Raw genomic sequence first — 25,918 nt, forward strand, 5'->3', positions numbered from 1 at the left:
TCTTCTGTGTTGTGCATCTTATTGGCGTATAGGTTCTGGAAGTAGGTATTGATGATCCTCTGGATTTCTGCTGGGTCTGTTGGAATTTCACCCTTTTCATTCCTAATTGCATGGATTTGGGCCTTTTCTTTCCTTTTTCTGACAAGGTTGGCTAAAGGTTTGTCAATTTTGTTGATTCTTTCAAAGAACCAACTCTTGGCTTCATTGATTTTTTTGTATCACTCTCTTATTCTCCATTGCATTGATTTCTCCTCTGATCTTTATCATTTCCTCCCTTGTATGAGCTTTGGGGTTGTCCTGCTCTTCTTCTTCTAGAAGCTTGAGGTTCAGCATCAAGTTGTTTAATTGGGCTCGTTTTGTTTTCCTAATATGCGTATTCACTGCTATGAATTTCCCTTGTAAGACTGCTTTCATTGTGTCCCATAGATTCCAATATGTTGTATTGTCATTTAATTGAAGGAACTGTCTGATTTCTTCTTTAATTTCCTCTGTGACCCATTGGTTATTCAGAAGTGTGTTGTTCAATTTCCATGTGTTTATGAAATTTTTTGAGTTTCTTTTGCTATGGATCTCCAATTTCATCGCACTATGGTCTGATAATATACAGGGGATAACTTCAATTCCTTTGCACTTACTTAAACATGTTCTATGTGTGAGTATGTTGCCTATCAAATTTAGTCTTAATCCTAGATACAGGATTATTGTGTCCCATAAGAAGGTAGATCAAGGATCTAGTGGTTCTTTGTCAACATCAAGATAAAGCCAATAGTACAGAAATATGCAAATAATCACATAATCGTAGCAGATTTAGTGGACAAAAAGAATGTTAGATAATGTTCATTTTGCTTATCTGAAATCTGCAATTGTGCCCTTGGACCTTATCTTGGTTGCAATTCTTTTAAATGTATTTTAAGTGCTTCTGCTTATGTTATATATAGTATATAGGATACCTCAATCCAAATTGTTCATTCATGCCTTGTTTAATTAATTTTCTTATTTAAATGGGAAGATATATATCCTAGACATTGAAAGTATGGGCTTTGGCATCTGACAAGCATCAGATCAAGTTGCTAGGGCATGGGGCAAACATGAAAGATAAAGAGAATAGGAAATAAACTAAATGGTGTCTTCTAGATCTAACATTCTATAGGGAACAAGCATAATAAAGGAAGTAAGTCAAAATATGTAATTTGCATTAGAAAGAACAAAATACTCTTTTGGAGACATACAACTCAGGACAGAAAAATGGGAATTGATGCTACAGAACAGGGTAATCTAGATTATACTCTGAGAGTTTTATAGCACCATTAATTTCTTTCCCATTCTCCCAGCCAAGACAAATGAATAGGCAAATTAACTCTAATCTCCAGTCCATCTACTATAGGATAAAAGAGAGTGATTATTCTTGAAATTTTATCTTGGCCTAGGAATCAAGGACAGGGTTGAAACAACTATAACTCTCATAGCTTCTGAACAGGAGAAGGGGACTTTTGCTCCTAGCGCCACTGGAAAAACTAGTGCTCTCATGTCAGATACAGCAGTTTCAGATATGTGCATTAGAAAATTAAATTTTTTAAAAATTCCTTAATCATAAATATGGGTATCACATCAATCAGTAACATGTATTCACTAAACCAAGGCACTTTTTAAAGCACTACATCCTCATTAACTTACACAATAATCTCACAAAGTAGATTGAATTATGGACCTCATTTCACAAATGCCATAGCAGAAGCAAAAAGAGGTTTGGCCTAAGTTCACATAAGAACATGTAGAAGTTGGAGCTGGAATTTGAGTTTAGGCAATCTGATTCAGAGCCCTATTCATGCTATGCTTCCTGATTGCAGGAGCAACCAACATTAAGGCCTTGCCTGGCATTCATGGTAAAGGCCTCAAGGTCATTCTACTCTATCCTGTTGACTGCTCTTCTGAGTTCTCCAAACTGAGGAACCTTGGACTACTCCTCCAGATGTTTCTCTGTATCCACCTTGTTCTCTCCTAAATCAATCATTTGGGTTCAGGCATCAAAACAAACCAGAAAAAAACATTTTGTCCAATATAACCCAGAATCCTTAAATAATGTCTTTGCAAAAGGCTAAATTTACCAATTCACAAATTAGTAATTCTGCATAAAAGACTTCCTTAAACGAAAGGCACAATTATATGATCTCTTAAATTTAAAATCATTGCAACTATTTTTATGATTTTTCCACAACTAATTTAACCATTCAAGAAACAGCAACATTGGACTCTGTTCTTAAGAGCCTACACTAGTAGTCCCAAAAATAGTTTTTATAAAAATTACCCAAGGGTGCTTCTTAACAATGCAGATTTCCATGTCTCATGCTTACATTTGAATCAGTAAGTCTGAAATGAGGTTTAGCACTCTGAATTTCGACTGGTGTGCTGAGGTAACTAACCATGACTCAAGTAACCACACTTTCAAGAGTGAATCAAGAGGTCCTTCATCCTGCACTTCAAGAATCCTCAATGTGCATATAAAGTTAAGTAAAATAGGATTGTTTACCTTTTACCATGTATAATTAACTAACATCTACTTGTTAGAACAACTACATCACTGTCTAAACTCTGAGTCATACTTGAATCACTACTGGCTACACAATATGACCTTTCTACCATCTTTCATCAAACATGACTAAAATGAAGAGGAAATACAACCATATACCATATCATCTCATTGTGTCACAATCCATTACTGATCTCGATCTCAATATGTCATAACTCATCTCTTCACGTGCCACTCAAAAGCTCAACTAAGAATATTTCACTCTAGAGATGAAAAAAAAATCTAATCAAATATTTTAATTTAGAAAATTCAGTTCTGAGATTCTCACCCTCCTACTCTTTTTTTTTCTTTTTCTTTTTTTCTGACTGTGAAAACAAAAAGTTGAGTTTTCTATTCAGTTTCTCCTTGTTAGAAAAAAGATGGATCTTCCCTTTCACTGTCCCTGAGAGTTGAACACATTGGGGAAAATTGGGCACAGCCCATTACTTTTACAAACCCCAGTGCTATGAGCCTCAGTGCACAAAAAGATGGCATTTCTGAACATCTGCAGGCTGATTAGATCAAAGACCAACAAATTAGCCACAAATGATTTTATAAGGAACAAGCAAACAGATCACTTGGAAAGGAGAAAAATTTTGGCAATAATTGCTAATCAACACTTTCCCTTTGGGCAGCCTGTATGCATCAGAGACGTCTAGTGATTAAGTAAATGCCTATGCAATGTCTTGTATTTTATAAAGCTCTTACATGTACATTATCATGCTTGACCTGTGCATCATCTTTATGATATTGTTGACATTAGCCATTTTATAGGTGACTGAAAACAAAATGTTTTGAGAAGAAAATGACTTTCTCATTTCCCTAGCTGCTAAAATGATGACTTGACTATATCAAAAGCCATACCCCACTTTGCTGCTTCTCTGGGATCACTTATTCATTTACACATATTTATTAAATGCCCATTTTCTTTACTTGAGCACTATTCTTGGCACTGAACATAACAAGCAGCCTTCCTGGTCTCATTGAGCTATGGACTAGTGGGAAAGGGATAAGCCATAAATGCATAAGACTTTATCAATAGTGATAAATACTTAACCTAGCTGGCACTAAAATAATGAAAATAAATAAGGTTAGATTCAAAAAATTAGAGAAGGGAGACATTTTGTTAAAATGAACACGCAAACAAACAAAAAAACCTCTTGTCTAAGAGAGAAACCTTTACCTTGAGACACGTTTGAAGAAGCAGCCTACTAGGCAGGAAGCAGCAATGCACTTGGTGGCCCTTCAGCAAGAATGAGCTCACCGTGTACAGAGAAGGAAAGTGAGGCAGGCATGAAATGCATAAGCAGAAAATTAGAATGAAATAAAATTAGAAAATGGGATAAAGGCCAGACACATAATGTTTAAAGGCTGAAGTAAGAAATGTGAATTTTATTCTAACTGCAATAAAGATCCTAACGCAGTGGACAATATAAAGCAGGGCCTTGATTTGATCTGATTTGCAGTTTACTAGATTGACCTTTACTGGTCCTTGAATTTAGTAATGTTTTTGTTTGAAAATAAATCCTTTTCCTGCCACCACTACAAGCTTTGAGAGCCTCATCAGTTCAAAGTCTCATTGACTACTGCGTAGTATGAATCAGCTGGATGGGAAAAGATAGCCAAGCCTATCCTTTGCAATTAACAGGCTGTACAACCTTGGAGAAATTCTTTGCCCTACTCAGTCCTTCGTGACTTCATTCAGTGTTCATATGAAAATTAATGCCTTAAAAGTAATTGTAAAGCATTTTGTATAGATGTCAAAATATTAAAACATATTCCCTCTGAATGTGAGTGAGTTCAAATATAGAAGCAAGTTCCTACTCTTTAGAGAATTCAAAATGATTTGATTGTTGAATTGCATGCCAAGTGAACAAGAACTACTATTTTGTAACTAGGGCATTCTTAACGCAGAACACATCAGATGTGAACAGATGTAGAGAACAGACACAAAGGACAAAGATGGATTTGTGGCAGTTTGAAAGCATTCCCAATAAAACAAAGAATGTGAATCTGCATAAAACACCAAGGACTTTTAAAAAATAATTCAAAATGGACTGTGAATGTGGCTCTGTGGTAGAGTGTGTGCTTTGCATGCATGAAGCCCTGGGTTCATTCCCCACCACAAAGGAAAAACACATTCAAGTAAATGGCAACTAGTAGTTGTCTATTTGTCTTTGAAGACCTTGCTGTGACTCTGGAATTCTTCAATTTGTTCACTGACTTTAAAAAATATGCACTGACTGAGACAGCCACGTTCCTGGCTGCTAACAATATAGCAACAACCAAAACATCCTAAGTCCCTACTCTCAGGAAGCCTACTTTCGGTTGCCAACAAATATTAATTGAGCAGTTGCCAATATCATGTAATAGGACAGCCTCCTTCCCAAATGTTAGTTGTAACATATGATTCAGAGCCTGTCTGTTATGGTTTAGATCTAGAATGTTCCCCCCAAAACCCTCATGCAATCAGAATTGGGGCTCTTGGAAGGTAACTGGTTCACAGAGGTGCTATACTCATCAGTCAATTTGGCCACTAATGAGTTTAGTAGCTGAGTGTGCTGTTAGGAAGAAAGACCTGGTTAGGGGTGGGTACTGGGGAAGTGACCTCAAAAGGTCTCTCTCCTTCCTTGGCTTCACACTTCACTCTCTACTTCCTGGCTGCCATTATTTGAACCGCTTTCCTCCCTACCAGGGCCTTCCACCATGCTGTTTCTTGTTTTGAATCTGAAAATCATGCACTGAAACCTCTAAAAACCAGGAGCCAAAACAAATCTCTTCATTGAACAAATCAAGAAAGAATTAATTTAGACTTCTTAAAGGAACATTTTGAAGGGCTAGAGAAATCTAAACTACAGAGGAAAGCCGAGAACTTTCTCATGAAGAGTTACCACTACAACAATAACAATAATTATTATAACTACCAGTTATTCCCTCCTTGCCACCCACTATGCTTAGCAGTTTATATATCATAATAGTTTATGCTTACAAAATTCCTATGAATTAGGTGCTAGATTCCTGTTTTATAGATGGGGGACTGGGGCTAAGGAATTTAAATGTTTTTCCTAATTGGTGAATGCTAATAAAATTAGTTTCATTTTGATAGTAAGGCAGAAAAGAGATGGGTGGCCTTTACTTGATTGGAATGACCTCTGTGTAGTGGGAAAATGACTTAGGGAGTAAGAAGAGACCACTGCTGAGAGTAGAATGCCCAACTACCACTCACGCCATTCAGGACAAGCCCTTGCTCCTAAAGTTCTCACAAGTCTGGGGGTTCCCTAAAGCAGGAGAAGTGGCGATTTCAGAAATGAAAAAGAGTTTTCTTCCAACTGATATAATAGAGAACTTTCTAAAGCTGTACAGTGTAATATACTCCATGGCTCTCTATTATTAATGGTAATAACCAATAATCAATAAAAGCAATCACGCTCAGGCCCTAGATTTCCTAACACCACTCCTTCCTATGAGTTATTAAAATCATTTCAATTCTTAGATATTAAATGTCACACAGAAAATAACCTCCTGTAAAATTTTGAGTTCATCATATTTTAAGAATTAATACTTTAGGTCATTTTAATCAGTTTCTGATATATGCAGTTTTCAGAAAGTACTTCAGGGAAGAACATTGTGGTGATGACTAATAATGACAAGAATATGAACTATATTCTTCATATACATATTGGAATTGGAGCATTTCTGAACTACTTTACCATCTTAAGTATTTAGGAAGCTTTAAATAAAAAATAAATTTGCCTACTTCATTGAAATTGAGCATATTTTTTCAGACATAAAACTTCAAACTTATTAATTTCATGGCTATATTTTAAAATGAGAGCCAGTACCAGCTAGATGCCTACATGATAAGTGTCTTAAAACTTCAAGAAAAGGTACTAAATTTTTCACAGTATTTGTGTTTTATTCTCGGTGTAATAAAAATATGCCACTCTTTTAATAATGAATAATAGATTCTCAGTTTGATTTACATGCATGGATTAAATGTCATGTTTGAAAAGTTGCTGTTTTATTCATATTGGATTTCCCTCCAGTGAAACAAAAATGGCGTCCACTTCCTACTGTAATAATGGCACCCTGTCACATTGATATATAAATATTAACTGGTTGTTATAATTTTATAAATTCTAAACATCCGTGAAATAGTCTGATAGCAAAGTGAGTTTAAGTGAGGTTATTTCTGGAGCATCTGAGGTGCCTATGTATATCCTACAATTGTCCAAAACCTCTTACATATAATGTGGCTATTCCAATGGAATAGGAGGAGCCAGGTCTCACAAATTAAGCTTACTTAAATGATGCCAGAGGCTGAGGGTACATTACTGAAGTTTTTTTAATTTATGGCAAGAAGTTTGATTACTTCCAAGAGCAATGGTAAGTCAGGAAATGGTTTTAATAGAGAAATGATGTCTACATCATTTTACTTAATTATGACCCTAGAGTGCTGGTGATGTTACTGGCTTAATGGAGTACCTTTTTTAGATTTAGAAAAGAAGAGTTGAGCGTTGAAAATTATAAGGCAAAGGTTTTGTTCCAACCATCATCCTAATAAACTATATGATCTTGAGTAACTTGTACTATTTCTCCAAAGTGCAGCTAATTGTATGTGAAACAGAACTATTAATATTCATCCCCCAATATTTCCTTTGAGGTTAAATGACATAATGTCAGTGAAAGCAGCAAAGTACCTCTTCAACGTGGTTTAAAAATACTTCACTAGTTTTAGAAAGGAAGGAGCTAAAATATCAAAATATAAATAGTGTTCCCAATTTCTTTTTTTTTATTATTAAATTCTTTTATTGGTACATTGTAGGTATACAACACAATTACATTTCTCATTGGGAATTGTACCTTTACATAATGCATCTTGGTTCTTATTTTTTCTCCATTCCTAGCCCTCCCTTCACCAGTTTCTCATTTATCTTTTCAAGCAATATAATGATGGGTATGTTATAAAAAGAAATAACAGGCTGGGGATTTAGCTCAGTGGTGCCGCCTCCTGCCTCGCAAGCTCAAGGTCCCGAGTTCGATTCCCGGTACCAAAAAAAAAAAGAAAGAAAGAAAGAGCAAAATACTTTAATTAAAACTTCATTTAAGGAACATATTTTGGTGGGGGGTTTTAAGAGTTGGCTTGTTTTTGAGTTAAAAATTATTTTAATCCTTAAATATGCCAGGCCGTGAGCTGTGCTGTGACATTATTCTGGATCACTGCCCTATTGTTGGTAACAGAGTAAGATCAATGAGACAGAGTTCCTGTAGGAGAGATGCCAGGGGCACAGGGAGACTGTGTAGTTATTCCAAGCTCTGTCACTAAGTAAGTTTTGGGACTAGAATTCAAATCAGTGTGTAGACCACACACTGTACTTCTTCCTACTATGTCTTGGTCTCCAGTATTTATTCTTTATATTTTAATATAGATGATTAAACATTTTACAATGTCATTTCCAAAAGTTTTTTTTTAGCAATTGAAATATATTTCATTCCACTTGACCAAAGAAAAAGCCTCATCTATTCAGAAATGAGTAGAGAGGAGATTTTTTGAAGGTAGGAGACTAACAAATGCCTGCTCACTGCAATTCTGTAACCTGGAAGCCTCTCTGTTCTGGGAGGGGTAGATTCCTGTTCCTATGTCTCTGTTATTGAGTTTGCTCTGAAATCCGAATTACCCATATGAGAGTATCTGCTTATTTCTTCCTTAAGGAATCTTCAAGATTACCACAATTTAGAGTAAGTAAAATCACATTTTGCCTTTAAACTAGTTCACACACTGACATGTGATCCAAAAACACCAGATGTGCTTATCAAATAAAGTAGGGTTAAATACCATCAAAATCAAGCAATTCTTCAACTCCCCCCACACACTTTAGCCAACCCAGACTCTCAGTCCTAGATATGGTTTCATTTTCTTTGTGGTGTGGGGTAATGTGAAAAATGAAATATGTAACCCTAAATTGAAGGAAATCATGGTCTTAATGGAATTATTAGAGAAATTGTTCCAGAATGCTACATTCTTCCAGAAATAATAACCCTGTAATGTCAGCAAATTTGGAGTCAGCATGGGTTACCTGCTCCACACAAAAGGGCCTGATCATGTTCATTACATCTGCCCGAGGCTTAGCCAAACTTGAGTACATGACCTTTAAGAAATTTTTAAAATTCATTAATCAATGTTCTTTGCCTGAATTTTGCTTATTTTGCTTCTTTAACCTATTATTTGCATTTCTTAAAAAAATGTTGGCCAATTCCTGTGGCCAATGAATATGAGAATAGCAAGCATAACGGTTCTAGCTAATAATTAATGGAAGGTTCTTTAAGTTTGTATACCCTTGCCAAAGTTCAATAAAAATATTTTAAAATGTCACCCCAAACAATGCTAATACAAGATAATCACTGATAAGATATTAATGACCACAATTCTTATTTTATGAAAAAATAAAATTTCATAACAAAATGGAAAGGGAATAACAATAGTACACTGTGTATGACCTTCAGAGTAGTTACAATTCTTAATTCATATGTAACTTTACAATTTTCAAAATTAAGACATTTCTCTTTCAATTTTTGAGAAGGTACTAAAATGTATATTTATTAATTCACATTAAATTATTAGAAATCAAGTAGAATTGGAGAAAGAGTAAAATTTTTCATCAAACTTCCAAAGGATCTGTGAAAATTTCCTAATTTTCCATTAGTAATGTCTTCTATAACTTTTCATCTTACTAATTACTAAAAAATGGATTCTTACACACATAGGAGTAATTTAAAGCACAGGTTTCCAAACAGTGGTGTGTATGTCTTGTGATATACCCTAATCCCAACATTCAACTTTGAGCTTCTATTGAGTTAATTGGAGAAATAAGCATTTAACTATACAAATTATGTGATCGTGTATTTTTTCTTTTTTGTACTTAAATGGTCTAAATTGTCTAATATTTTATCAAAATTGAATGAAAGTGCATATTATTTAGTCTTCCTTTGTAAATTTATAAAACATTTCAAACATAGACGTTTTAAGAAAGGAATATATAGATATCTTTGTTCTTGTATTTTCCCTTGTTCCTGAAAGATATTTTTTTCATTTTTTTTTAACCGAGGTTCTACTAAGGGCATATTTACTAAGAGAGTTAAATTGTTTACCCCAAAAGAAGTTATGTTCAAATTCTAAATCCTAGTACCTTAGAATGTGATCATACTTGGAAATAAGATATTTTTTGCCTTAACCAAATTAAGATGACGTTATTAGAAATGAATCCTAGTCCAATGTGACAAGTGTCCTTACAAAAGAGGGAAATTTGGACACAGAGAAATACACACACATAAGGAAGGTAATGAGAAGGCAAGAGGTAAGTGCCAAATGGAGATGAAGATAGCAGTGGTGCCTGTACAAACCAAGAAACCCCCAGAGATACCAGAACCTACAAGAAAGAGAAAAAGCCCTAGAACATTCCCCGTAGGCATGGTGCTGCATACACCTGGATTTCAGACTTCTGGCCTCTACAACTGTGAGACCATAAAGTTGTTATTTTAAGCCACCAACTTTATAATGCTTTCTCCTGGCAGTATTAGGAAACTAATACAATATTCTTAGTAAAAAAAAATATTTATGTTCAATAACAACACCTCTTCCCCAATGTTTGGATGGTAGGTTAGGGGAGTGGGTTTTTAAATTTTCTTTCAAAATTTTAAATATATTGCTTCATGGTTTTGAGCCCTTTATTGCTGTCTATAATTTCACGTGATGGATCCACATAGATTGGTTTTGTTCTATTGACTCAGGTTCTGTTCCTTCAGTCTGAGTGTTCTTGCCTTCCAATGAGTCTGTGGCATTAAGAGCTTTTATCAGTTCATATAATATATTCCCTTTGTTCTTCCCTTCTGGAAATTTCATAGGATGTTAGACCTCTTCTTCCACATTTTTTCAAGTCACTTTACTTTTTCCATCTCTATCTTTTAGTGCTGCAGTTTTGGAAACTGCCTCTGGTCTGGCTTTCAGATCCTTAGTTCTCTGTTAAAAGCTCTAATCTTCTTTATAATGCAGCTTTTGAATTTTTAATTTCAACTACAACATGTTTTCCATACGAGAACTCTATTGTAGATACTCAGATCAAATACAGTTTTAAAAGAGCTTAGAGAAAGACATACTTCATGTTATTTATTTAAGGAAGATTTTTATCTCCAATGGGCAATTTTTTTGTTTAGTATATTCTTTTTTGGATACACTTTGTCCTAAATTTATGTACAAGATTCTTTTGACTACTCTACATCAATGAGTTCAAAGGCTCATCTCATGAATGGATGCTAAAGTCCAAACCTTTAGATAAACAAAATTGATAATGTTTCTCCTCTCCCAAGGAGCCACAGCCATAGTTCACCCTTTTCTCTCTGGTTTTCAGTTTGCTCCACACTTCTAGTACCCAAGGAGATGCCTTCATTCTTGAGTGTTTATGCACATAAAGTCTTTTATGTTCAGATCTTACCTGGAATTTCCAAGAATTTATTCAACAGAATCTGAAAACAAAATAATACCTTTTAACTCCTGATTCTGGCAGAAAGGTGGACTACATTAACTTGAAAATTTAACTTAAGTCACCATTCTGCTAGACCCAAAATTCAAAAGCCATGTTTTTGTTTGTATGTTCTCACATATTACTATTAGAATGAGGATTTTAGTTTTAATGAACATCATCAACAAAAAAGGTAATATTTTCTATTGGAAACATTTACATGATAAATGTAAGAATACAAGTAGTTTTCAAGTGTCTGTATCAAGGAATTACTCAAAAGCTTCCAAGCAAAATACTCAGAATTAATGAGCCTGAGCTTATTGTCTATAAATAAATTTGATTTACTATGATTCTTACAGCAACTGAAATAAGAGTCAGTTGGTAGTACCTCATGCTGCATGAGGGGACTGAGACTTGAGCTTGTTGGTTAACTCGCCATATGTGACCACCTCTACCTCATAATACAGGAAGACCCAAAGTAAGTGGAATTGTTTAAGTAAAGTTAAGTCCAAAGTAAGTCCAAAGTAAGTGGACAAGAAACAATGAAAGTATAATCTGGAAGTAGTACTTTGTATGTCTGTAGTGATACATCTTTGGGCTCACCCATATATCTGCTGCCTCCCTCAGGAACTTTCTCAAATACCTACAGGCAGCCTAAACTGAGCTTTCCACGCTTTGCCTCCTGGACCAGCCTGATGCCAAAGGCAATCCACCCTTGATGCTGTTACCCTCATCCACAGGTCCATTAGCAATGTAAGTATACTGAGGTGTAAAGTAGACATCTCCTTCTCAGCCTCAGTGCTTCCCCTCTAATTGGGACTTCTTCTTTCATTTGGGTACTGCCTTCTTGATTCTTCAAGTTCGCACAGAAAACATGACCATCTCTCTCCAGGTAGCATTTGTATGATGCTTTGCACTATCCAACAACCTTATGGAAGGTAATTTCCTCCACTAGTGGAGTAAGAATAGAGATGGATCTGTTTTTGATTTGTATTTAAATTCAGTGAAATGGCTATCTTAAATGTTCTGCATCAACTATATATGCAAAGCACACTTTTATGTTTTTGTAAGTGCACTTTTATTATTACAAAATTACATTGCTTGAAAACTTGCTGTTTTAACTGTCAGTCTCCCATGAACTGCCAGCAGAATGACTGGCAGGCAGAATTGTGTGGTTAGTGAAAAAACTTGATGTGATTGGGTAGAGCCCAACAGAAGGAACAAGACTGAGCAATAGCATTTTTATTCTGAAAGCAAAAAGCCTCCAATGACTTCTCTTTCCTGTCAAATTCTGAATGTTTTGTTGCTTTTCTTGTTTTTACTTTTGTCCTGAATTTTGTAGTTTTCTTACATGCACTGAATGTGAAGTAGCCTTGTATATTTCTTTGGGGATGTAAGATTTTTGCTAGGTGATACCAAGGGATGGATGTAATTCAGCGACATTTTGTCAGGCTATTAAAGAGTAAACTTTCCTTGACTGTGACAGGAAGTAATTATTTTTTGATTGGTTTTTATTATTGTTGTTTCTGACAAATGTGAAGAAAATTTGGGATTGCTATTTTAACTATTCCAAGATACTTTTCATTCTGTTTGGCAGGAAGAGAAAATGCATTTCTTGTCGGAGGAACTGCCAGATTTGCTTGTCCCTACAGATGATGCAGATTCTGATACTGTGAATGTTTCTTGTAATCTCCTAGCAGCCCCTTCCCTACTCCCTGAAGACATCCTTGATACATCTCTTCATTCTCTTATCCCTCCTGACATTTTACCTATAGCATACCCTGTTTCACAGCCAGCTTTCCATCACTATAACAAAATACCTGAGGCAATTACTGTACAAAGAGGAAAAGGTTCTTTTAACTCATTGTTTTGGAGGTTCCATCTAATTTTGGGGATGCACATTACTTTGGCCCTCTGATAAGGCAGCAAATCATGGTAGAAATGTGCAGCAAAGTAAAATTGTTTACTTCATGAAACAGGAAGCAAAGAGAAACAGGAAGAGAATAGAGTCCCACAATTCCCTCATGGATACACCCCAGTGACCTAAAAATCTCCTACTAGGCCCCACTTTTGAAATGTTCCACCACCTTCTAAGAGTGCCACCCTGCTACCAAGTCTTGAATATGTGGACCTTTGGGAAACACTTATCTAAACCATAATGCTCTGTGACAATCATTCCATAGCTCCCAGGGGATATTCACTGCAAAGCAAATATACCAATAGACGTGATTCCAGCACTCAGAATTCATAAACCTGTGGGATCCCAGGGGACTGGCAACTAAACAAACAACAATAAAAATACTTTATATAGCTTTCTGATGTAAAACTTCATTCATGGAGATAGCTCTAAAAAGTAAAAAGTAAGTCCTTCAGATGATAATATTTTGTAGCCTGACTCCGTGATTTAAAAATTTGGGTACTTGATCAAAACATATCAAAAGAATGTACTTGTTCATTAGGTTCTGATGAACCCTTTTGAAATTATATTAACTACATTCTTCACCACCACTTCATTTCTGAAATTTCTCCTTGGTGAACAATAAGAGCCAAGAACTCAGTTCAAGGGCTGAACTACACCTGATGCCTGTGTGGTACCTGCCTTGAATTCTGCTTCTGGCAGTTGATGGCTTCCTCAGGGAAAAGTTATCTCCATAACCAACCTAGATGAACACCCTGTACATATACCCCATGCTTCTTAACAAGGCCTTTGGGATCACTTATTGGAGAAAAAAATGTTAACCTATCAAAGAAATGTTAACCTATCAAAATGTCTCTGTCAAAGAGACAGTATAATTATAACAATAATAATAAGAGATTTTTAATTCTTACTATGTATCAACATAGTGTAATTCTGCATGCATTAGTTCAGTCATTTCTCACATGACTCTGATAGGTAGGCATCATTATGCACACTTCACAAATGAGCCAACTTGGTGAGCCTCATTTTTTGGTGAACATTGTTGGCTCAGGGTCCCCTTTTCCTAAAACTCTACCTAGACAAGAATTCTTTAGTGTCTGTTTCAGAGACTTCTGGTCTCTTCCACCAGTATTGTCAGTTCTCCAGCAATGTCTGAAGCTGGTAATGGAGATGGCTCAGGGCTATGCTGTGATAGTCACTAAATATCTATTTAGCATATGGCTCCCAATAATAGACTTGGTTAGTTTTTGTTTATTTTTGTGGGGTTTTTTTCTTTTAACCTGTATCAACTTCTAAATGACAGAGTGGTCATCTGGGGTTCTCTGCTTATTATTCAATAGTCCAATCAGCCCCTAATAATAATATAGCCTGTAACATAAGACCTAATGGGAAATGGGAAAATACACTATTATAAGCATCACAGGGTGATATTCAATTGAAAATCACCCTGTGATGCTTATAGTGATTCTTATAATTTTTTAAATACTTCAAGTCACCAGTACAAAGGTAATCTCATATTTGTGAACAATTGGTACCCCCGCCAGCTCTCTCTGCACCAGTATGAGATGAGGAAGTGAGTCCCCTAGAGGGCACAGTCTCCCAGAAGGGACACTCCAGAAATGGCAGAGCCTCCCCTTCCTCCCTCCTCCCACAGGTACCTGATGCTCCATCTGCTTCTGGGATCACTCTAGTCCACCCCCCAACCGCCATCACCTCCTCTCTTGGTGCTGGTTCCTCCAGAACACCTTCACAGGATCATTGTTCTCCCCTGTGTCCATCACATAGTCCCCCACCTTCACTTCCTACCTAGGGTCTGGTTCTCTCCTAAAATCAATGGCTTGGCTCTCTGCATACACACACATGCACTACACACCAATGTACATGTCAGCGAGCTTTCCACTTATAGATCCTAAAATGGGGAAGAATGAAATTAGGAACCCTTGATAGGTCAGGGAAATATTTCCCAGTTATGGTGGATTTAAGGTGTCCACAATGGTTCATGTCAGTTTTTGGCATGCAGTGAGTACTTATTGGGGACTTACTGAATGAGTGAATGTATAAATTAACAAATGCATGAACAAATAAGATTCTTTATTATAAAAAGTTTGCTGTCTAAAGCTACATGGATAGAGAAGAAAGGTGGATGGATAGGGAAAACAGGAAGCTAAATAAAATGAAAGGGATACATATGCACAGGTCACCTTACCATGTAAAGGCTTTCATGGAAAAATAGCCCCATGTTGTAAAAGTTGCCACCATGCCTAACTGGGTGTGTTCTGGTCCTCAACTGCTCTGTTTGCCACCATTGCAAGACACAGCCCCCCAGTCGGCTGAGCAGGGACACTCTGAGGAGATAACAGCCTCAAGGAGCCTTATCCTTGAGGCCTCAGATGCATTTGATCTGTATTTGAAGCAGCTGAGGCGACTGAGACTGCTCAACCTGCATAAAAGGTGGAATTCTTGAATGACACAGGAACTGTGTAAAACCACACAATTAGCAACAACGGGCTTCTGGGAAGGGGAGTAGACAATTACTTTTACTCAACCTGTAATTGTCAGGTATTAGCAAAGATAACAGACAAGGACACTCGATGTATAATTAAGAGGTCAAAAGGCAAACCTGCTGATGATAGGAGGGAAAGTTTAGCCAATCTGTAAGCATGGTATGTTAATGACCTGTGACATCAGAAACCATTCATTTATTATAACAAGATAGAATTAACAGGAAACCAACACTTCTCAAAACCACACAGCATGCCCTCTCCAATATCGGGGATGGGTGAAACTGGACAGTAAGCTTCAAACTGGGGATGTGAAGGGTGATGGGCCTGACCTACAACAGTAATCGGAGATCACAATGCCATATTGATAAGTGTAGTGCAAAGCAGGCCAGGACAACATCTACTGGACTGGAATGGGGTCAGCCTGTTCCACATGGTTCCAAGGAGAATCGAAACATAAGGGGGAAGTAGCATATGGATGTGTTTTACCCCCAAATTTAGTACCACTTACATGTAACAGAGGTAGATGACTTAGTACTCTACAGAATGTTTCAGTGCCATTGCTCATCTTCAGCTAACAGAAAAAGGCCATTTCCATTTTTAGTAGGTGTCTAAACATTTATGCAGAATGATGATTTTTAATGAACTACTCTTTCAGGTTAAATAAAAACTAAACTGGGATTATTAATAACTTAAATATCATTTAAATCTTATATATTTCTATATCCCCAAGTCCCTAATAGTTTTCCAAATAATTTGATCTTGAAGAATTTTCTGGTATGTTGTCCTTTAATCAAAAGCAATGTCATTTGTAGAAGCAAGTTACTCTCTTGGCCACTCAAGTTAGTAGTACCACCAGTTAAACTGCAGCCAGCAGTAAGGATTTTGTCATCCTGCCTAGACTTTATTTGAAGAGATAATATATATTTCCATATAGATAGTATGCTTCTAGAATTAAATCACAGTTAAACAGTGGAAGTTGTTCAACTTCTTTTGTTTTTTCATGCAAGTCATACTTAAAAACTAATTGGAATAACAATTATTTTTGGTTTAATTAGAAAATCTTAATTAACAACAAAGACTTAACCTTAATATTTTGGTTTCCAAAAATATTTTAAAACTTAACACCATGTGAATAAATAAGACAATCTTTTTAAACCTCAAGGCAGGATTACTGATGCAGGCAGACGGAGTTATTAAACACATTCTAAATTAAACGCCTCTATGAATTTTATACTGAAATATATTGTGATAGTTTTGCATGCCAAATGTGACATTTTGTGTTTCAGATTCATCTTCTGTAGTAATTTTGGAAATGCCATACAAACAAAGATTTTGTCATTTACCAATGGAATTACTATGCATGGCCGCCTAGCCACCTCTTTGCTGGCTCTTGTGGTTGTTTCAAGTCAGCAAGCCATAAAAAATCTTTATCTCTCTGAAACACAGCAATTTGGAAGATAATCGAATGGTGACTAGGGGGCAGAAATGCCAGTCTGAGGAATTATACCACAATCTCTCTTGCATTTACAACCTTCCTCAAAGCGGGTGTCAGATGAGTAGAAGCGGGAGATAGAAGATTCATCAAATCTCAAGCCTGGCGTCATTTGCATGGTGGCAGACCTGCCTCACTGTACAGAGGGACGGGTCCTGGTCCTATGTGCACCCTGCTTTGAGGAATTCCAAGGGCTTTGCTATTGAGAGCTTTCAGCCATCCTATTTTAGCACAGAATTCTCATCAGAAAATATTTATTAGGCCTGCTAAAATTCTGTTTCTCTCGAGAGATCTACAGGCAGGAAAGCATAACAGGCATAAGGATCAATACCATTGATCTCATCATTTCACATTTTGCATCAGGAAAAAAGTCAGTCCCAAGAGCCTCACCTTCCAGCAAGATCCTGCCACTCCCTGGCAACTGTGAGTTACTTCTGTGAGGGAACCAAGCTTGGTGACACTGTGCTTTTTACAAACATGTGAGTCTGCAGTGAATGGCTGATCTGGAGCTCTGCCGCAATTGAGAAGGAGGGAAGAAGAAAGAGAAATTGACAACAGAGTATAAAGAAAAGATTTGCCTTTGGAACCACAGTGCAATTTGATGTTTTCCTTAAGCATTTTGTCACATAACTAGGAATTAGATAAACACCACATTACAGGTGTTGCCACTGATTAAAGTCAGAGAGGAAGTGGCTTTTGAAGTATGGCCCCATAAAATATAAGATTCATTATACTGTATTAGCTACTGATCTCCCAATAATTAAAATGTCACTTGTTTAAGAAATTACCAGGAGATTGAATATAATAATCCCTCTGTATCTGTGAGGGATTTGTTTCAGGCCCCCCATGAATACTAAAATCCACAGATGTTCAAGTCCCCTGTATAAAATGGCATAATATTTGTGTATATGCTCATCCTTCTGTGTACTCTAAATTAGTCCTAGATTACTTATAATGCATAATATAATACAAATGCTATGCAAACAGTTATTATACTATATTGTTTAGGGGATAATGGCAAGGAAAAAAAGTCTGCACAAGCTCAGTACAGATGCACCCGTCATAGGTCTAACTGTGTTTTCAGTGATTGGTTGAATCCATGGATGGAATCTATAGATATGGCGGGGCCAACTATTTCATTGGACTTCTTACCAGTTCATTTTTAATGCCCTGCTCCTTTCATTCTTATAAATTGTTGGAGAAACTTTGAGAAAAACTTCATCTAAATTCATGAATAGCTGATATGACATAAACTTTTTTTAATGCAATGGCCAGAGATCAAGATCTATTTCCACCCTCAAAACGCTCCCCAGGCTCTTTGTTTCCTATTAACATTTATTCACTTTATTCGAGATTCTTCTTTATGGTTAACTTTTTTTTTCTTCTTTAATCCTGACAGCATTTGCCTGCTTTCCCAAACTAATTTGAATTAAGAAGGATCATGTATCTCACTTCTCCTGACTTAAACTAAATTCCATCAGCGGGGCCATCTGTGACAATGACTATACCCCCATCAGAGGAATAGCCTTTTGGGGTCTCACTGCTGATTTAGTTTCCTGTGACACAAATGATTTCCCTTAATTTGGTTAGAGCTCCATTGACACAAGGGTTCATTAGGACACCCATTTGCCAGCAATTCAATTTCAAATTAAATACACTTTGTTGTAAATTTTATTACTTTTAAACTACTGTATCTATTGTCTTTAATGGCCCTATTATACAGTTATGAAGGTTAACAGATTTCATTAGTAAACATCGAACATTTTATGTTAACCACAGTGACATGATTTCCTCAGTTTCTGTCTTTGTTCCCTTGGCAAGAACTGTTAGCCATTTAGAAATATCCTAAAAAGTTTATCTAGATAATTAGATACTACATCCACAAATATGATCTGAAAGAAAAAAGATAAAGAAAGCGTGGTCTCTGCTCATAAGCCCAGTTTTTATAGTTAAAGATATTCTAAAAATAACTTAAGGTTAAAAAAGGAATATAATGCACAGGAAAAGGTTAAGACACAGCTTTAACATGATACCAAATACCTAGCGATCATCTCCTGATTTCAGTTCCTTAAAGCAATCACATTCTAGGTCAGGAGCCACAAGCAGACAACAGATCACATTTGCATTAGGTCCTGAGCCACATTATCATCCCGTTCTCCAGTTCTTGAATATGCATTGAATTTATGATTATGTAAGTATAAGTGGCCCTCAGTGTCCACTGGAAACTGGTTCCTCAGTTCCTACTTTGAATATCAAAGTCCAAGGGTGCTCAAATTCCTTAAATAAAATAACATAGCATTTGTATATAACATAACTTAAAATCATTTCCAGATGACTCATATAAATTGTAGTACCATGTAAACTCTTTGTGAATAGTTATATGGTAATTTTTAGAGAATAATGACAAGAAAAACAGATTGTACATGTTCAGTACAGACACAAGTTGTTTTTTGGGGGGTAATATTTTCTATCTAAGGTTAGTTGACTCTATGAGTGTGGAAACTGTGAATACAGAGGTCTGGATATGTGTTTGTGCACTGCAAAAATTTTCTCCTTAGCCTACAGCTTGGGTATAACCCCTAGTGAAATACTGACTTGTCTTTTTCATAGCTAGGTAACGAGATACTTTTTTTTTCAATACAAAATGAGACTGGTGCTGTAAATATTATTTTGTAATCTTTGTTTCCCACTAATTATATTATAGTCATTTTTTTCTTACTACAGCATAACTTTTAGGTATTACCTAGTGTTTAATTCCAAAGGTCTATCATAATTTATTTAAATGATCCCTTACTGCTGGATATTTAGGCTAGTTCCTACTTTCACTATTGTAAGCTCATGTGTAAGTAGCTCTCTCATACATAAAATCTTGCCGACCTCCCTGGCCATTTTCTTAATATAAAACCCTATCATTGGAAATGTTGGGCACAGGAGGCATGCTATTCTACACCTCACTGGTCTCTACATTGAGCACCGAAATGGCACTGTAGTGATGTATAATCCCATATGCATGGCCTGGCCTCTCAGACACCAAATAATCCTCACAAGGGCCTCATCTTATTGCATGTCTAGGAGAATAAAAAGTTAAGGAAAACAGCAGTGAACAAGCACGATGGAGGTACAGCGCACGGGGTTTCTCAACTGCAGCACTACCGACATTTTGAACCAGATACGTCTTCGCTGTGTGGGTTGCTCTGTTCATTAGAAGATATTTAGCAAGATCCCAGGCCACAACTCACTAGATACCACTAGCACCCTGACCCAGCCCCAGTTGTGACAATCAAAAACATCTCTTCACACTGTTCACTGTCCTCTGAGGGCAAAATAGATCCCTGGCAATGATCATTGATTAAGTATTAAGTAGCATCTATTTAGTATTTAGCACGTTCAAGGCACTTTCTCTAAACTACCATTTTTCTTATCTATTCAATCTTTACAATAAGCTGACAAGGGATTATTATTATTATTCCTGCTTAATTGATGGGAAACTGATGCTGAGAAGTGTTTGCTGTCTTGTTCAAGGTCACACAGTATGGTGAAAAGTGACACCATCCAACTTGAAAACTGTCTCTGAACCCACACTGGCTCTTACTGCCTCAGGGAGGAATGACTGCTACATCTACAGGTTGGAAGTTCCTACACTGGCCTAGGGAGTTAAATATTTTTCAAGAGATAAATAAAACATGGTTCCCGGATATACTGGCAAAGGTAAAATGCTGTATCCCCAAAGAACGTATAGATAAAGGGGCACAGATATATCCTATGATGAAATGGGGTCAAGGTTCCCAAATATCTTAGAGTGAATCAAACAAGGGGTGCTTATCACATATAACTAATCCATATTTAATCCATAATAATACACACAGAGAGAGGTAAAATAGAATTAATAAAATTAAATCTCACATGAAGGAACATACTTCTTAGATGTTTTGTCCATCTTTAAACATGACATGGGAATGTACTGGTTGAGTCCTTCTTCAAATTTCAAGTCCTACATTAAAAAAGAAAGAGAAAAAAATTTAAAAAATAAAATTGATTCAAAGCACTCTTGAAACACATGTAAAATTTGTTTTTGCTAGGGGCAGGATATGCTGACCCTCAAAGGATAAATTTCCCAGAAACAAGAACACTGGAGATGTGCCTGTGCCTTTGGGAGCTGCCTTATTATGGTACCTGACTTCTTGCTCTCTCTCTCTCTCTCTCTCTCCCTCTGTCTTTCTCTCACACACACAGTACACAGTATAATGGTATGTACATTTGCATTTACATTTGTACACATGTACATTTACATTTAGAACATGTAAGCTGACATGACTGGAGTATAGGAAGCTAGAGAGATTAACAATAACTTTAGTCACAATTTATCATCTAATCCAAGATACTTGGAGAGTAAAATGGGAAACATAATTATGCAAGGACAATAGGCATAATGCTAGACTCTCCTATTCAAAGTATATAAAAGCAATAAAAGTATTTAACAATATGCTTGTAGATGCCCTGATAGGGTCTCAAATAGTCAAAGCCTACATACTCAGTGAAGGTGTGGAGATGGAGAGAAAGAGAGAGATTGTTGAAGATGAAAGTTGCAGCCTTAATAACTCAAATATCTCAAAATTAAACAAGATTTCTTCTACTGTGTGTTTTTGGTGACATAGATCAACTCTCATACCTGGCAGGCGGGACCTATACAAAGGTGTGAATAACTGGTAGCTGGGTTCACAGGTCCATAGCAGCTATGAAATCAAGACATGCAGATGTTGGATGCTCCTCGATGAAATCTCAAGGTCTGGGAATAGTTCTCCATGGCTCTTAGCCCTCCCCTTTGGACTCCTGGTTCCACATTCTGAATCTTTCTTCCTTCTTGTTGCATAGAAGTAGCACATCTTTGCAGCTAAGGAATTTTCCCAGCCTGCTTTCTGCCAGTAGAATTTAGGGGTCCCAACACCTCTTCATCTGGTTCCTTCTCCACCCCCTTTCAATCCAAGGAGGTGATTTTTCTGCTAATATATATATTTTTTTAATTTAGGGAGTCTTCTCTGAATCCTACTGGAGTTCACTTCATTAGATGAAAATGAAAACCACAAAACTCTTCAAAAAGACCTCTATCTTGGGCTTCCACTGACAGGATGAGGAGCAATGCCTCTGAGCTCCCTAGAAATCCCACGTTGTTTGGCTGGGAAACTGTGGGGCACAGCCTGAATCTCTTCACAGTGCCCTTTGTCTAATGAATAGTATTCTGAGGCACTACCTTTCATATTTCTGAGTTCTTAACCAAAGATTTGACTGTGACACTCTTGGCTTCATTCTTGAGCTATATTTTCCTGGCACTGGATCTTTGTTCAAAAGATTTTTCTTCATTTTAGTGTTGTTTGTCACCTAGGAGGCTGAGAATTTTCAGAACCACCAAGTCATGACTCATTCTCTTTAACAGACCTTCAGTTAGTTTCTCTCTCTCCTCTCACATTTGACAATGTGCAGCAAGAACACACCAGGCTAGGAATCTCCTTAGGTAGATTATCCAGTTCACTAGGCATATTCCCTATTTTCCACATAACTGCAGGCAACGGTGTTCCTAACTCATGTTCCATAATAAAGATTTTCCTAAAAGGGTTGAGGTTAATTTTTTATATACGGATACCAGGTGTTCTAGTGCCATTTGCTGAAAACACTATCTCTTCCTCGGCTCTTGAATTGAGTTTATATTCTATAAAATGCTAATGTTAAATAATTTTTCAAAAATCAGTGGACCATATATGTGTGGTTCTACTGCTAGATTCTCTGTTTTATTCCAGTGATCTATATGTCTTTCCTTACACCAACACTGCCTTGATTACTGTAGCTTTAGAAGAAGTCTTAAAATTAGGTACTGAACATTTTCCAACACTTGTTTTTGTTTTTGTTTTTAACTTTTCTAGGTCCTTTGTACTCCCACATAACTTTTAAATTTCAATATCCAATTCTTCATTTATAGCAAGTATACACAGACCTGAATTTTTATATATACCTTGTGTTTTCTAATCCTGCTAAATTCAAATACAAGTTCTAGGGACTCCTAGAGATTTCTTAGTATTTTCTCTGTAGATGATCATTTCATCTACATATAAAGATTTTGCTTCTGCCGTGCCAATCCTATCCTAGTTGTGTCATTTTATTGCCAGACTATTTTGGTGGGGAGTAGGTTTCAAAGTTTAATGGACAGATAAAGAGTAAGCATATCTGCCCTTGTTCCCCACCTTAAGGAGAAAGCATTATATCTTCTTCATTTATTTAAGGCATTCTCACTGGAAGTATGGAGTACATGTCTTTAATCTGTTGAGAAGGTTCTGTTCTATTTCTAGTCTCCTGATAGCTTTTACCATGAACAGCTGTAGAATTTAGTCCAATACTTTTTCTCCAACTAGTGACAGGATCATATGGCTTTCTCCTTTCCTCTGTTAAAATGATGACTTCTGGGGGTGGATCTTCCAATGCTGAACCAACACTGCCTTCCTTATAACAAAACCACTTTCTACATACTGCCAGATCTGACTTCTAATAGTTTGTTTTCTTAAACAAATTTCTATCTATGTTCATACTTTTTTCTTCTATTATCTTTATCCAGTTTTAGGATTAGCACAATGTTGAGTTCCTAAAATGAGGGGAGAAGTGTTCCTTCTTTTTCCTGCTTTAATTGTTTGATATAATTTGTCAGTTAAAATGTTTATGAGCCTGCTGTTGTCATATAGGTAGGTTTTCAAGCTAGGAATATACTTTCTTTAATAGGTGCTATTCAAATTTTATATTTCCTCCAGAGTTAGTTTCATTAATTTGCCTTCCAAGGTACTTCTTAGAAGTTGTCAAATTTATTTCAAAAAAGATTTTTGTAATATGCTTTCTATATCCTTTTAAATTCTGTAAAATCTGTGGTAATGTCTCCTAGATTTTAATATTGTGATTTTAAAAATGTATAACTGATATTGTGTAACAGGAAGAAAAGGTCTAAAAGACCAGGGGAATTGGGAGGGGTAGGGGAAGGGAAAAAAGGGAAAGGAAAACATATGAGAAGGGGAAAAAAAATGGAAACAAGGTCTTTGCAAATAGGGAAGGGTGGAGGGGTTGGAGGGAGGGCAAGGGAAGGGGAAAAAAATAAGAACCAAGATACTCATGTAAAGGTACAAGATCCCAATGATGAATGTAACTGTATTGTATACCGAAAATGTACCAATAAACTTAATGGGGGAAAAAAAAAAAAGATTTTCCTCCACTTCCCAGTGATATTTTGCTCATTTTCTTACAAGTCCTCACTCTACAGAAAAGTCTTCAACACACACTCTCCTCAAAGTTCACTGTGTATTTTCAGTTTCAGTAATGAATTGGGTTTTATTATGTAGCACTCCATTTCTAGGTATCAAAATCTGGATTATGGTAGTTCCTCCTTTATCTGCACAGGATATATTCTAAGATTCCTTCATGGATGGCTGAAACAAATTCTATATATATTATATTTTTCATCCTATACACATATATGATAAATTTTAATCTATAAATTAGGCACAGTAAGATATTAATAACACTACTAATAAAATAAAACAAATATACTAATATATTGTAATAAAAGTTACGTAAAGGTGCTCTCTCTTATTTCTGGAATCTTCCTTTTGGTATTTTCGGAACCCTATTCATCACGGGTAACTAGAATCACAGAAAGTGAAACTGAGGATAAGGTGACATGACTGTAAACTGTAGTGTGACTTTATATCACATTATTCTAAGACTTAGCAACTTAAGATAACAAATAATGTCTTGCACAATTTCGGAGGATCAGAAATCCAGAAGCTTCTTAGCAGAGTTTTCCTGGCTCAGGGTCCCTCGTAAGGCTATAATCAAGCTGTCAGTGTGGTCAGCAGACACTGCAAGGGTCAAATGAGGCTGGGAGTCTGATTCCCAGCTCCAGCCCAAGTCTGCTGCAGCCCTCCACTCACTGCTGACTGTTAGCAGGGCTTTTACCTCCTCTCCACGTGGGCCTCTCCACAGGCTGCTCACAAGATGGCAGCCTGCTTCTCTCACAGTGAGAGATGAAGTACTGTGGTTCCAACAGAAATCTCCTCATAGAGCTATTAAAATTGTATAAGAAATACAAATGACTGTAAAATATTGGTGTAGAGCAGAAATCTTGCCAGGATCATATCAGCCTGGATGCCACATCATATACTGTGCTTGGCTTGACTAGATAAATTTCTTAACACAATTCTGCCAAGAGGGGCTTTAATATATATCTAAAAGATAACATGAAACAGATCAATTCCCTGCAGTCAATACTCTCAAGTTTTTTAACATACTAATTATGTGACATTGGAGAGTCCACAAGAGCCATGTTAGGCTGTATTTACTGACCACTTATACCATACTGCATACTAGGCTGCCTTCAGTTACTCATTCTACAAATATTTATTGTAAAAATCTGTTTTGTGAGAGACACTATACTACAAGCCAAGAATACAATAGTATGCAAAGTTGTACCATAGCTGACATTTATAAAGCCTTCTTTCTGGTGGACCTGATAAATGAAATAAATGAGAAATAAATAAAACAATGGCAAGTATAGAAAGTGCAATGGAGGGAACAATCCAAAAGACAATACAGAGAATGATTTTTAGAGAGTGAGTTTATGGCACAGTACCTTTAGTAGAGAAAGTGACATTTAAAATGAGACCTAAAAAATTTAGCCATGCAAAGAGTGGCAAAAATGGATTCTTCTAGGCAGTGAGAGCAGCATGTGCAATGGCCCTCAGGTAAGACATAACTTTAAAGATAAATGCCATTTTAAACTAGACACATGGGGAAATGGGCTAGAAACATAAACTGGAGCTAGAACCTGCTGGAATCTAGATGCTGGTGATGAATCTGCATGTTATATGTAAGCGTGAAGCCAATAAAGGGTTA

The 25,918-nt window shown here is 36.5% G+C and overlaps 1 protein-coding gene across 1 annotated transcript in view; it reads right to left on the bottom strand.

Moving 5' to 3' along the window:
* The window catches only part of LOC101715907 (uncharacterized), a 497,493-nt gene that overhangs the window by 249,330 nt on the left and 222,245 nt on the right, over window positions 1–25,918 (bottom strand). The window contains 3 exon segments of the mRNA XM_087182557.1: window positions 15,207–15,377; window positions 17,387–17,507; window positions 20,914–20,987. Of these exon segments, the coding sequence (XP_087038683.1) occupies window positions 15,207–15,377; window positions 17,387–17,507; window positions 20,914–20,987 (366 nt within the window).

This window comes from Heterocephalus glaber, unplaced genomic scaffold (assembly GCF_053883595.1).
Source record: "Heterocephalus glaber isolate CG9 unplaced genomic scaffold, H.glaber_assembly_v1.0 deba00001472, whole genome shotgun sequence".
In the NCBI taxonomy this organism is placed as follows: Eukaryota; Metazoa; Chordata; class Mammalia; order Rodentia; family Bathyergidae; genus Heterocephalus; species Heterocephalus glaber.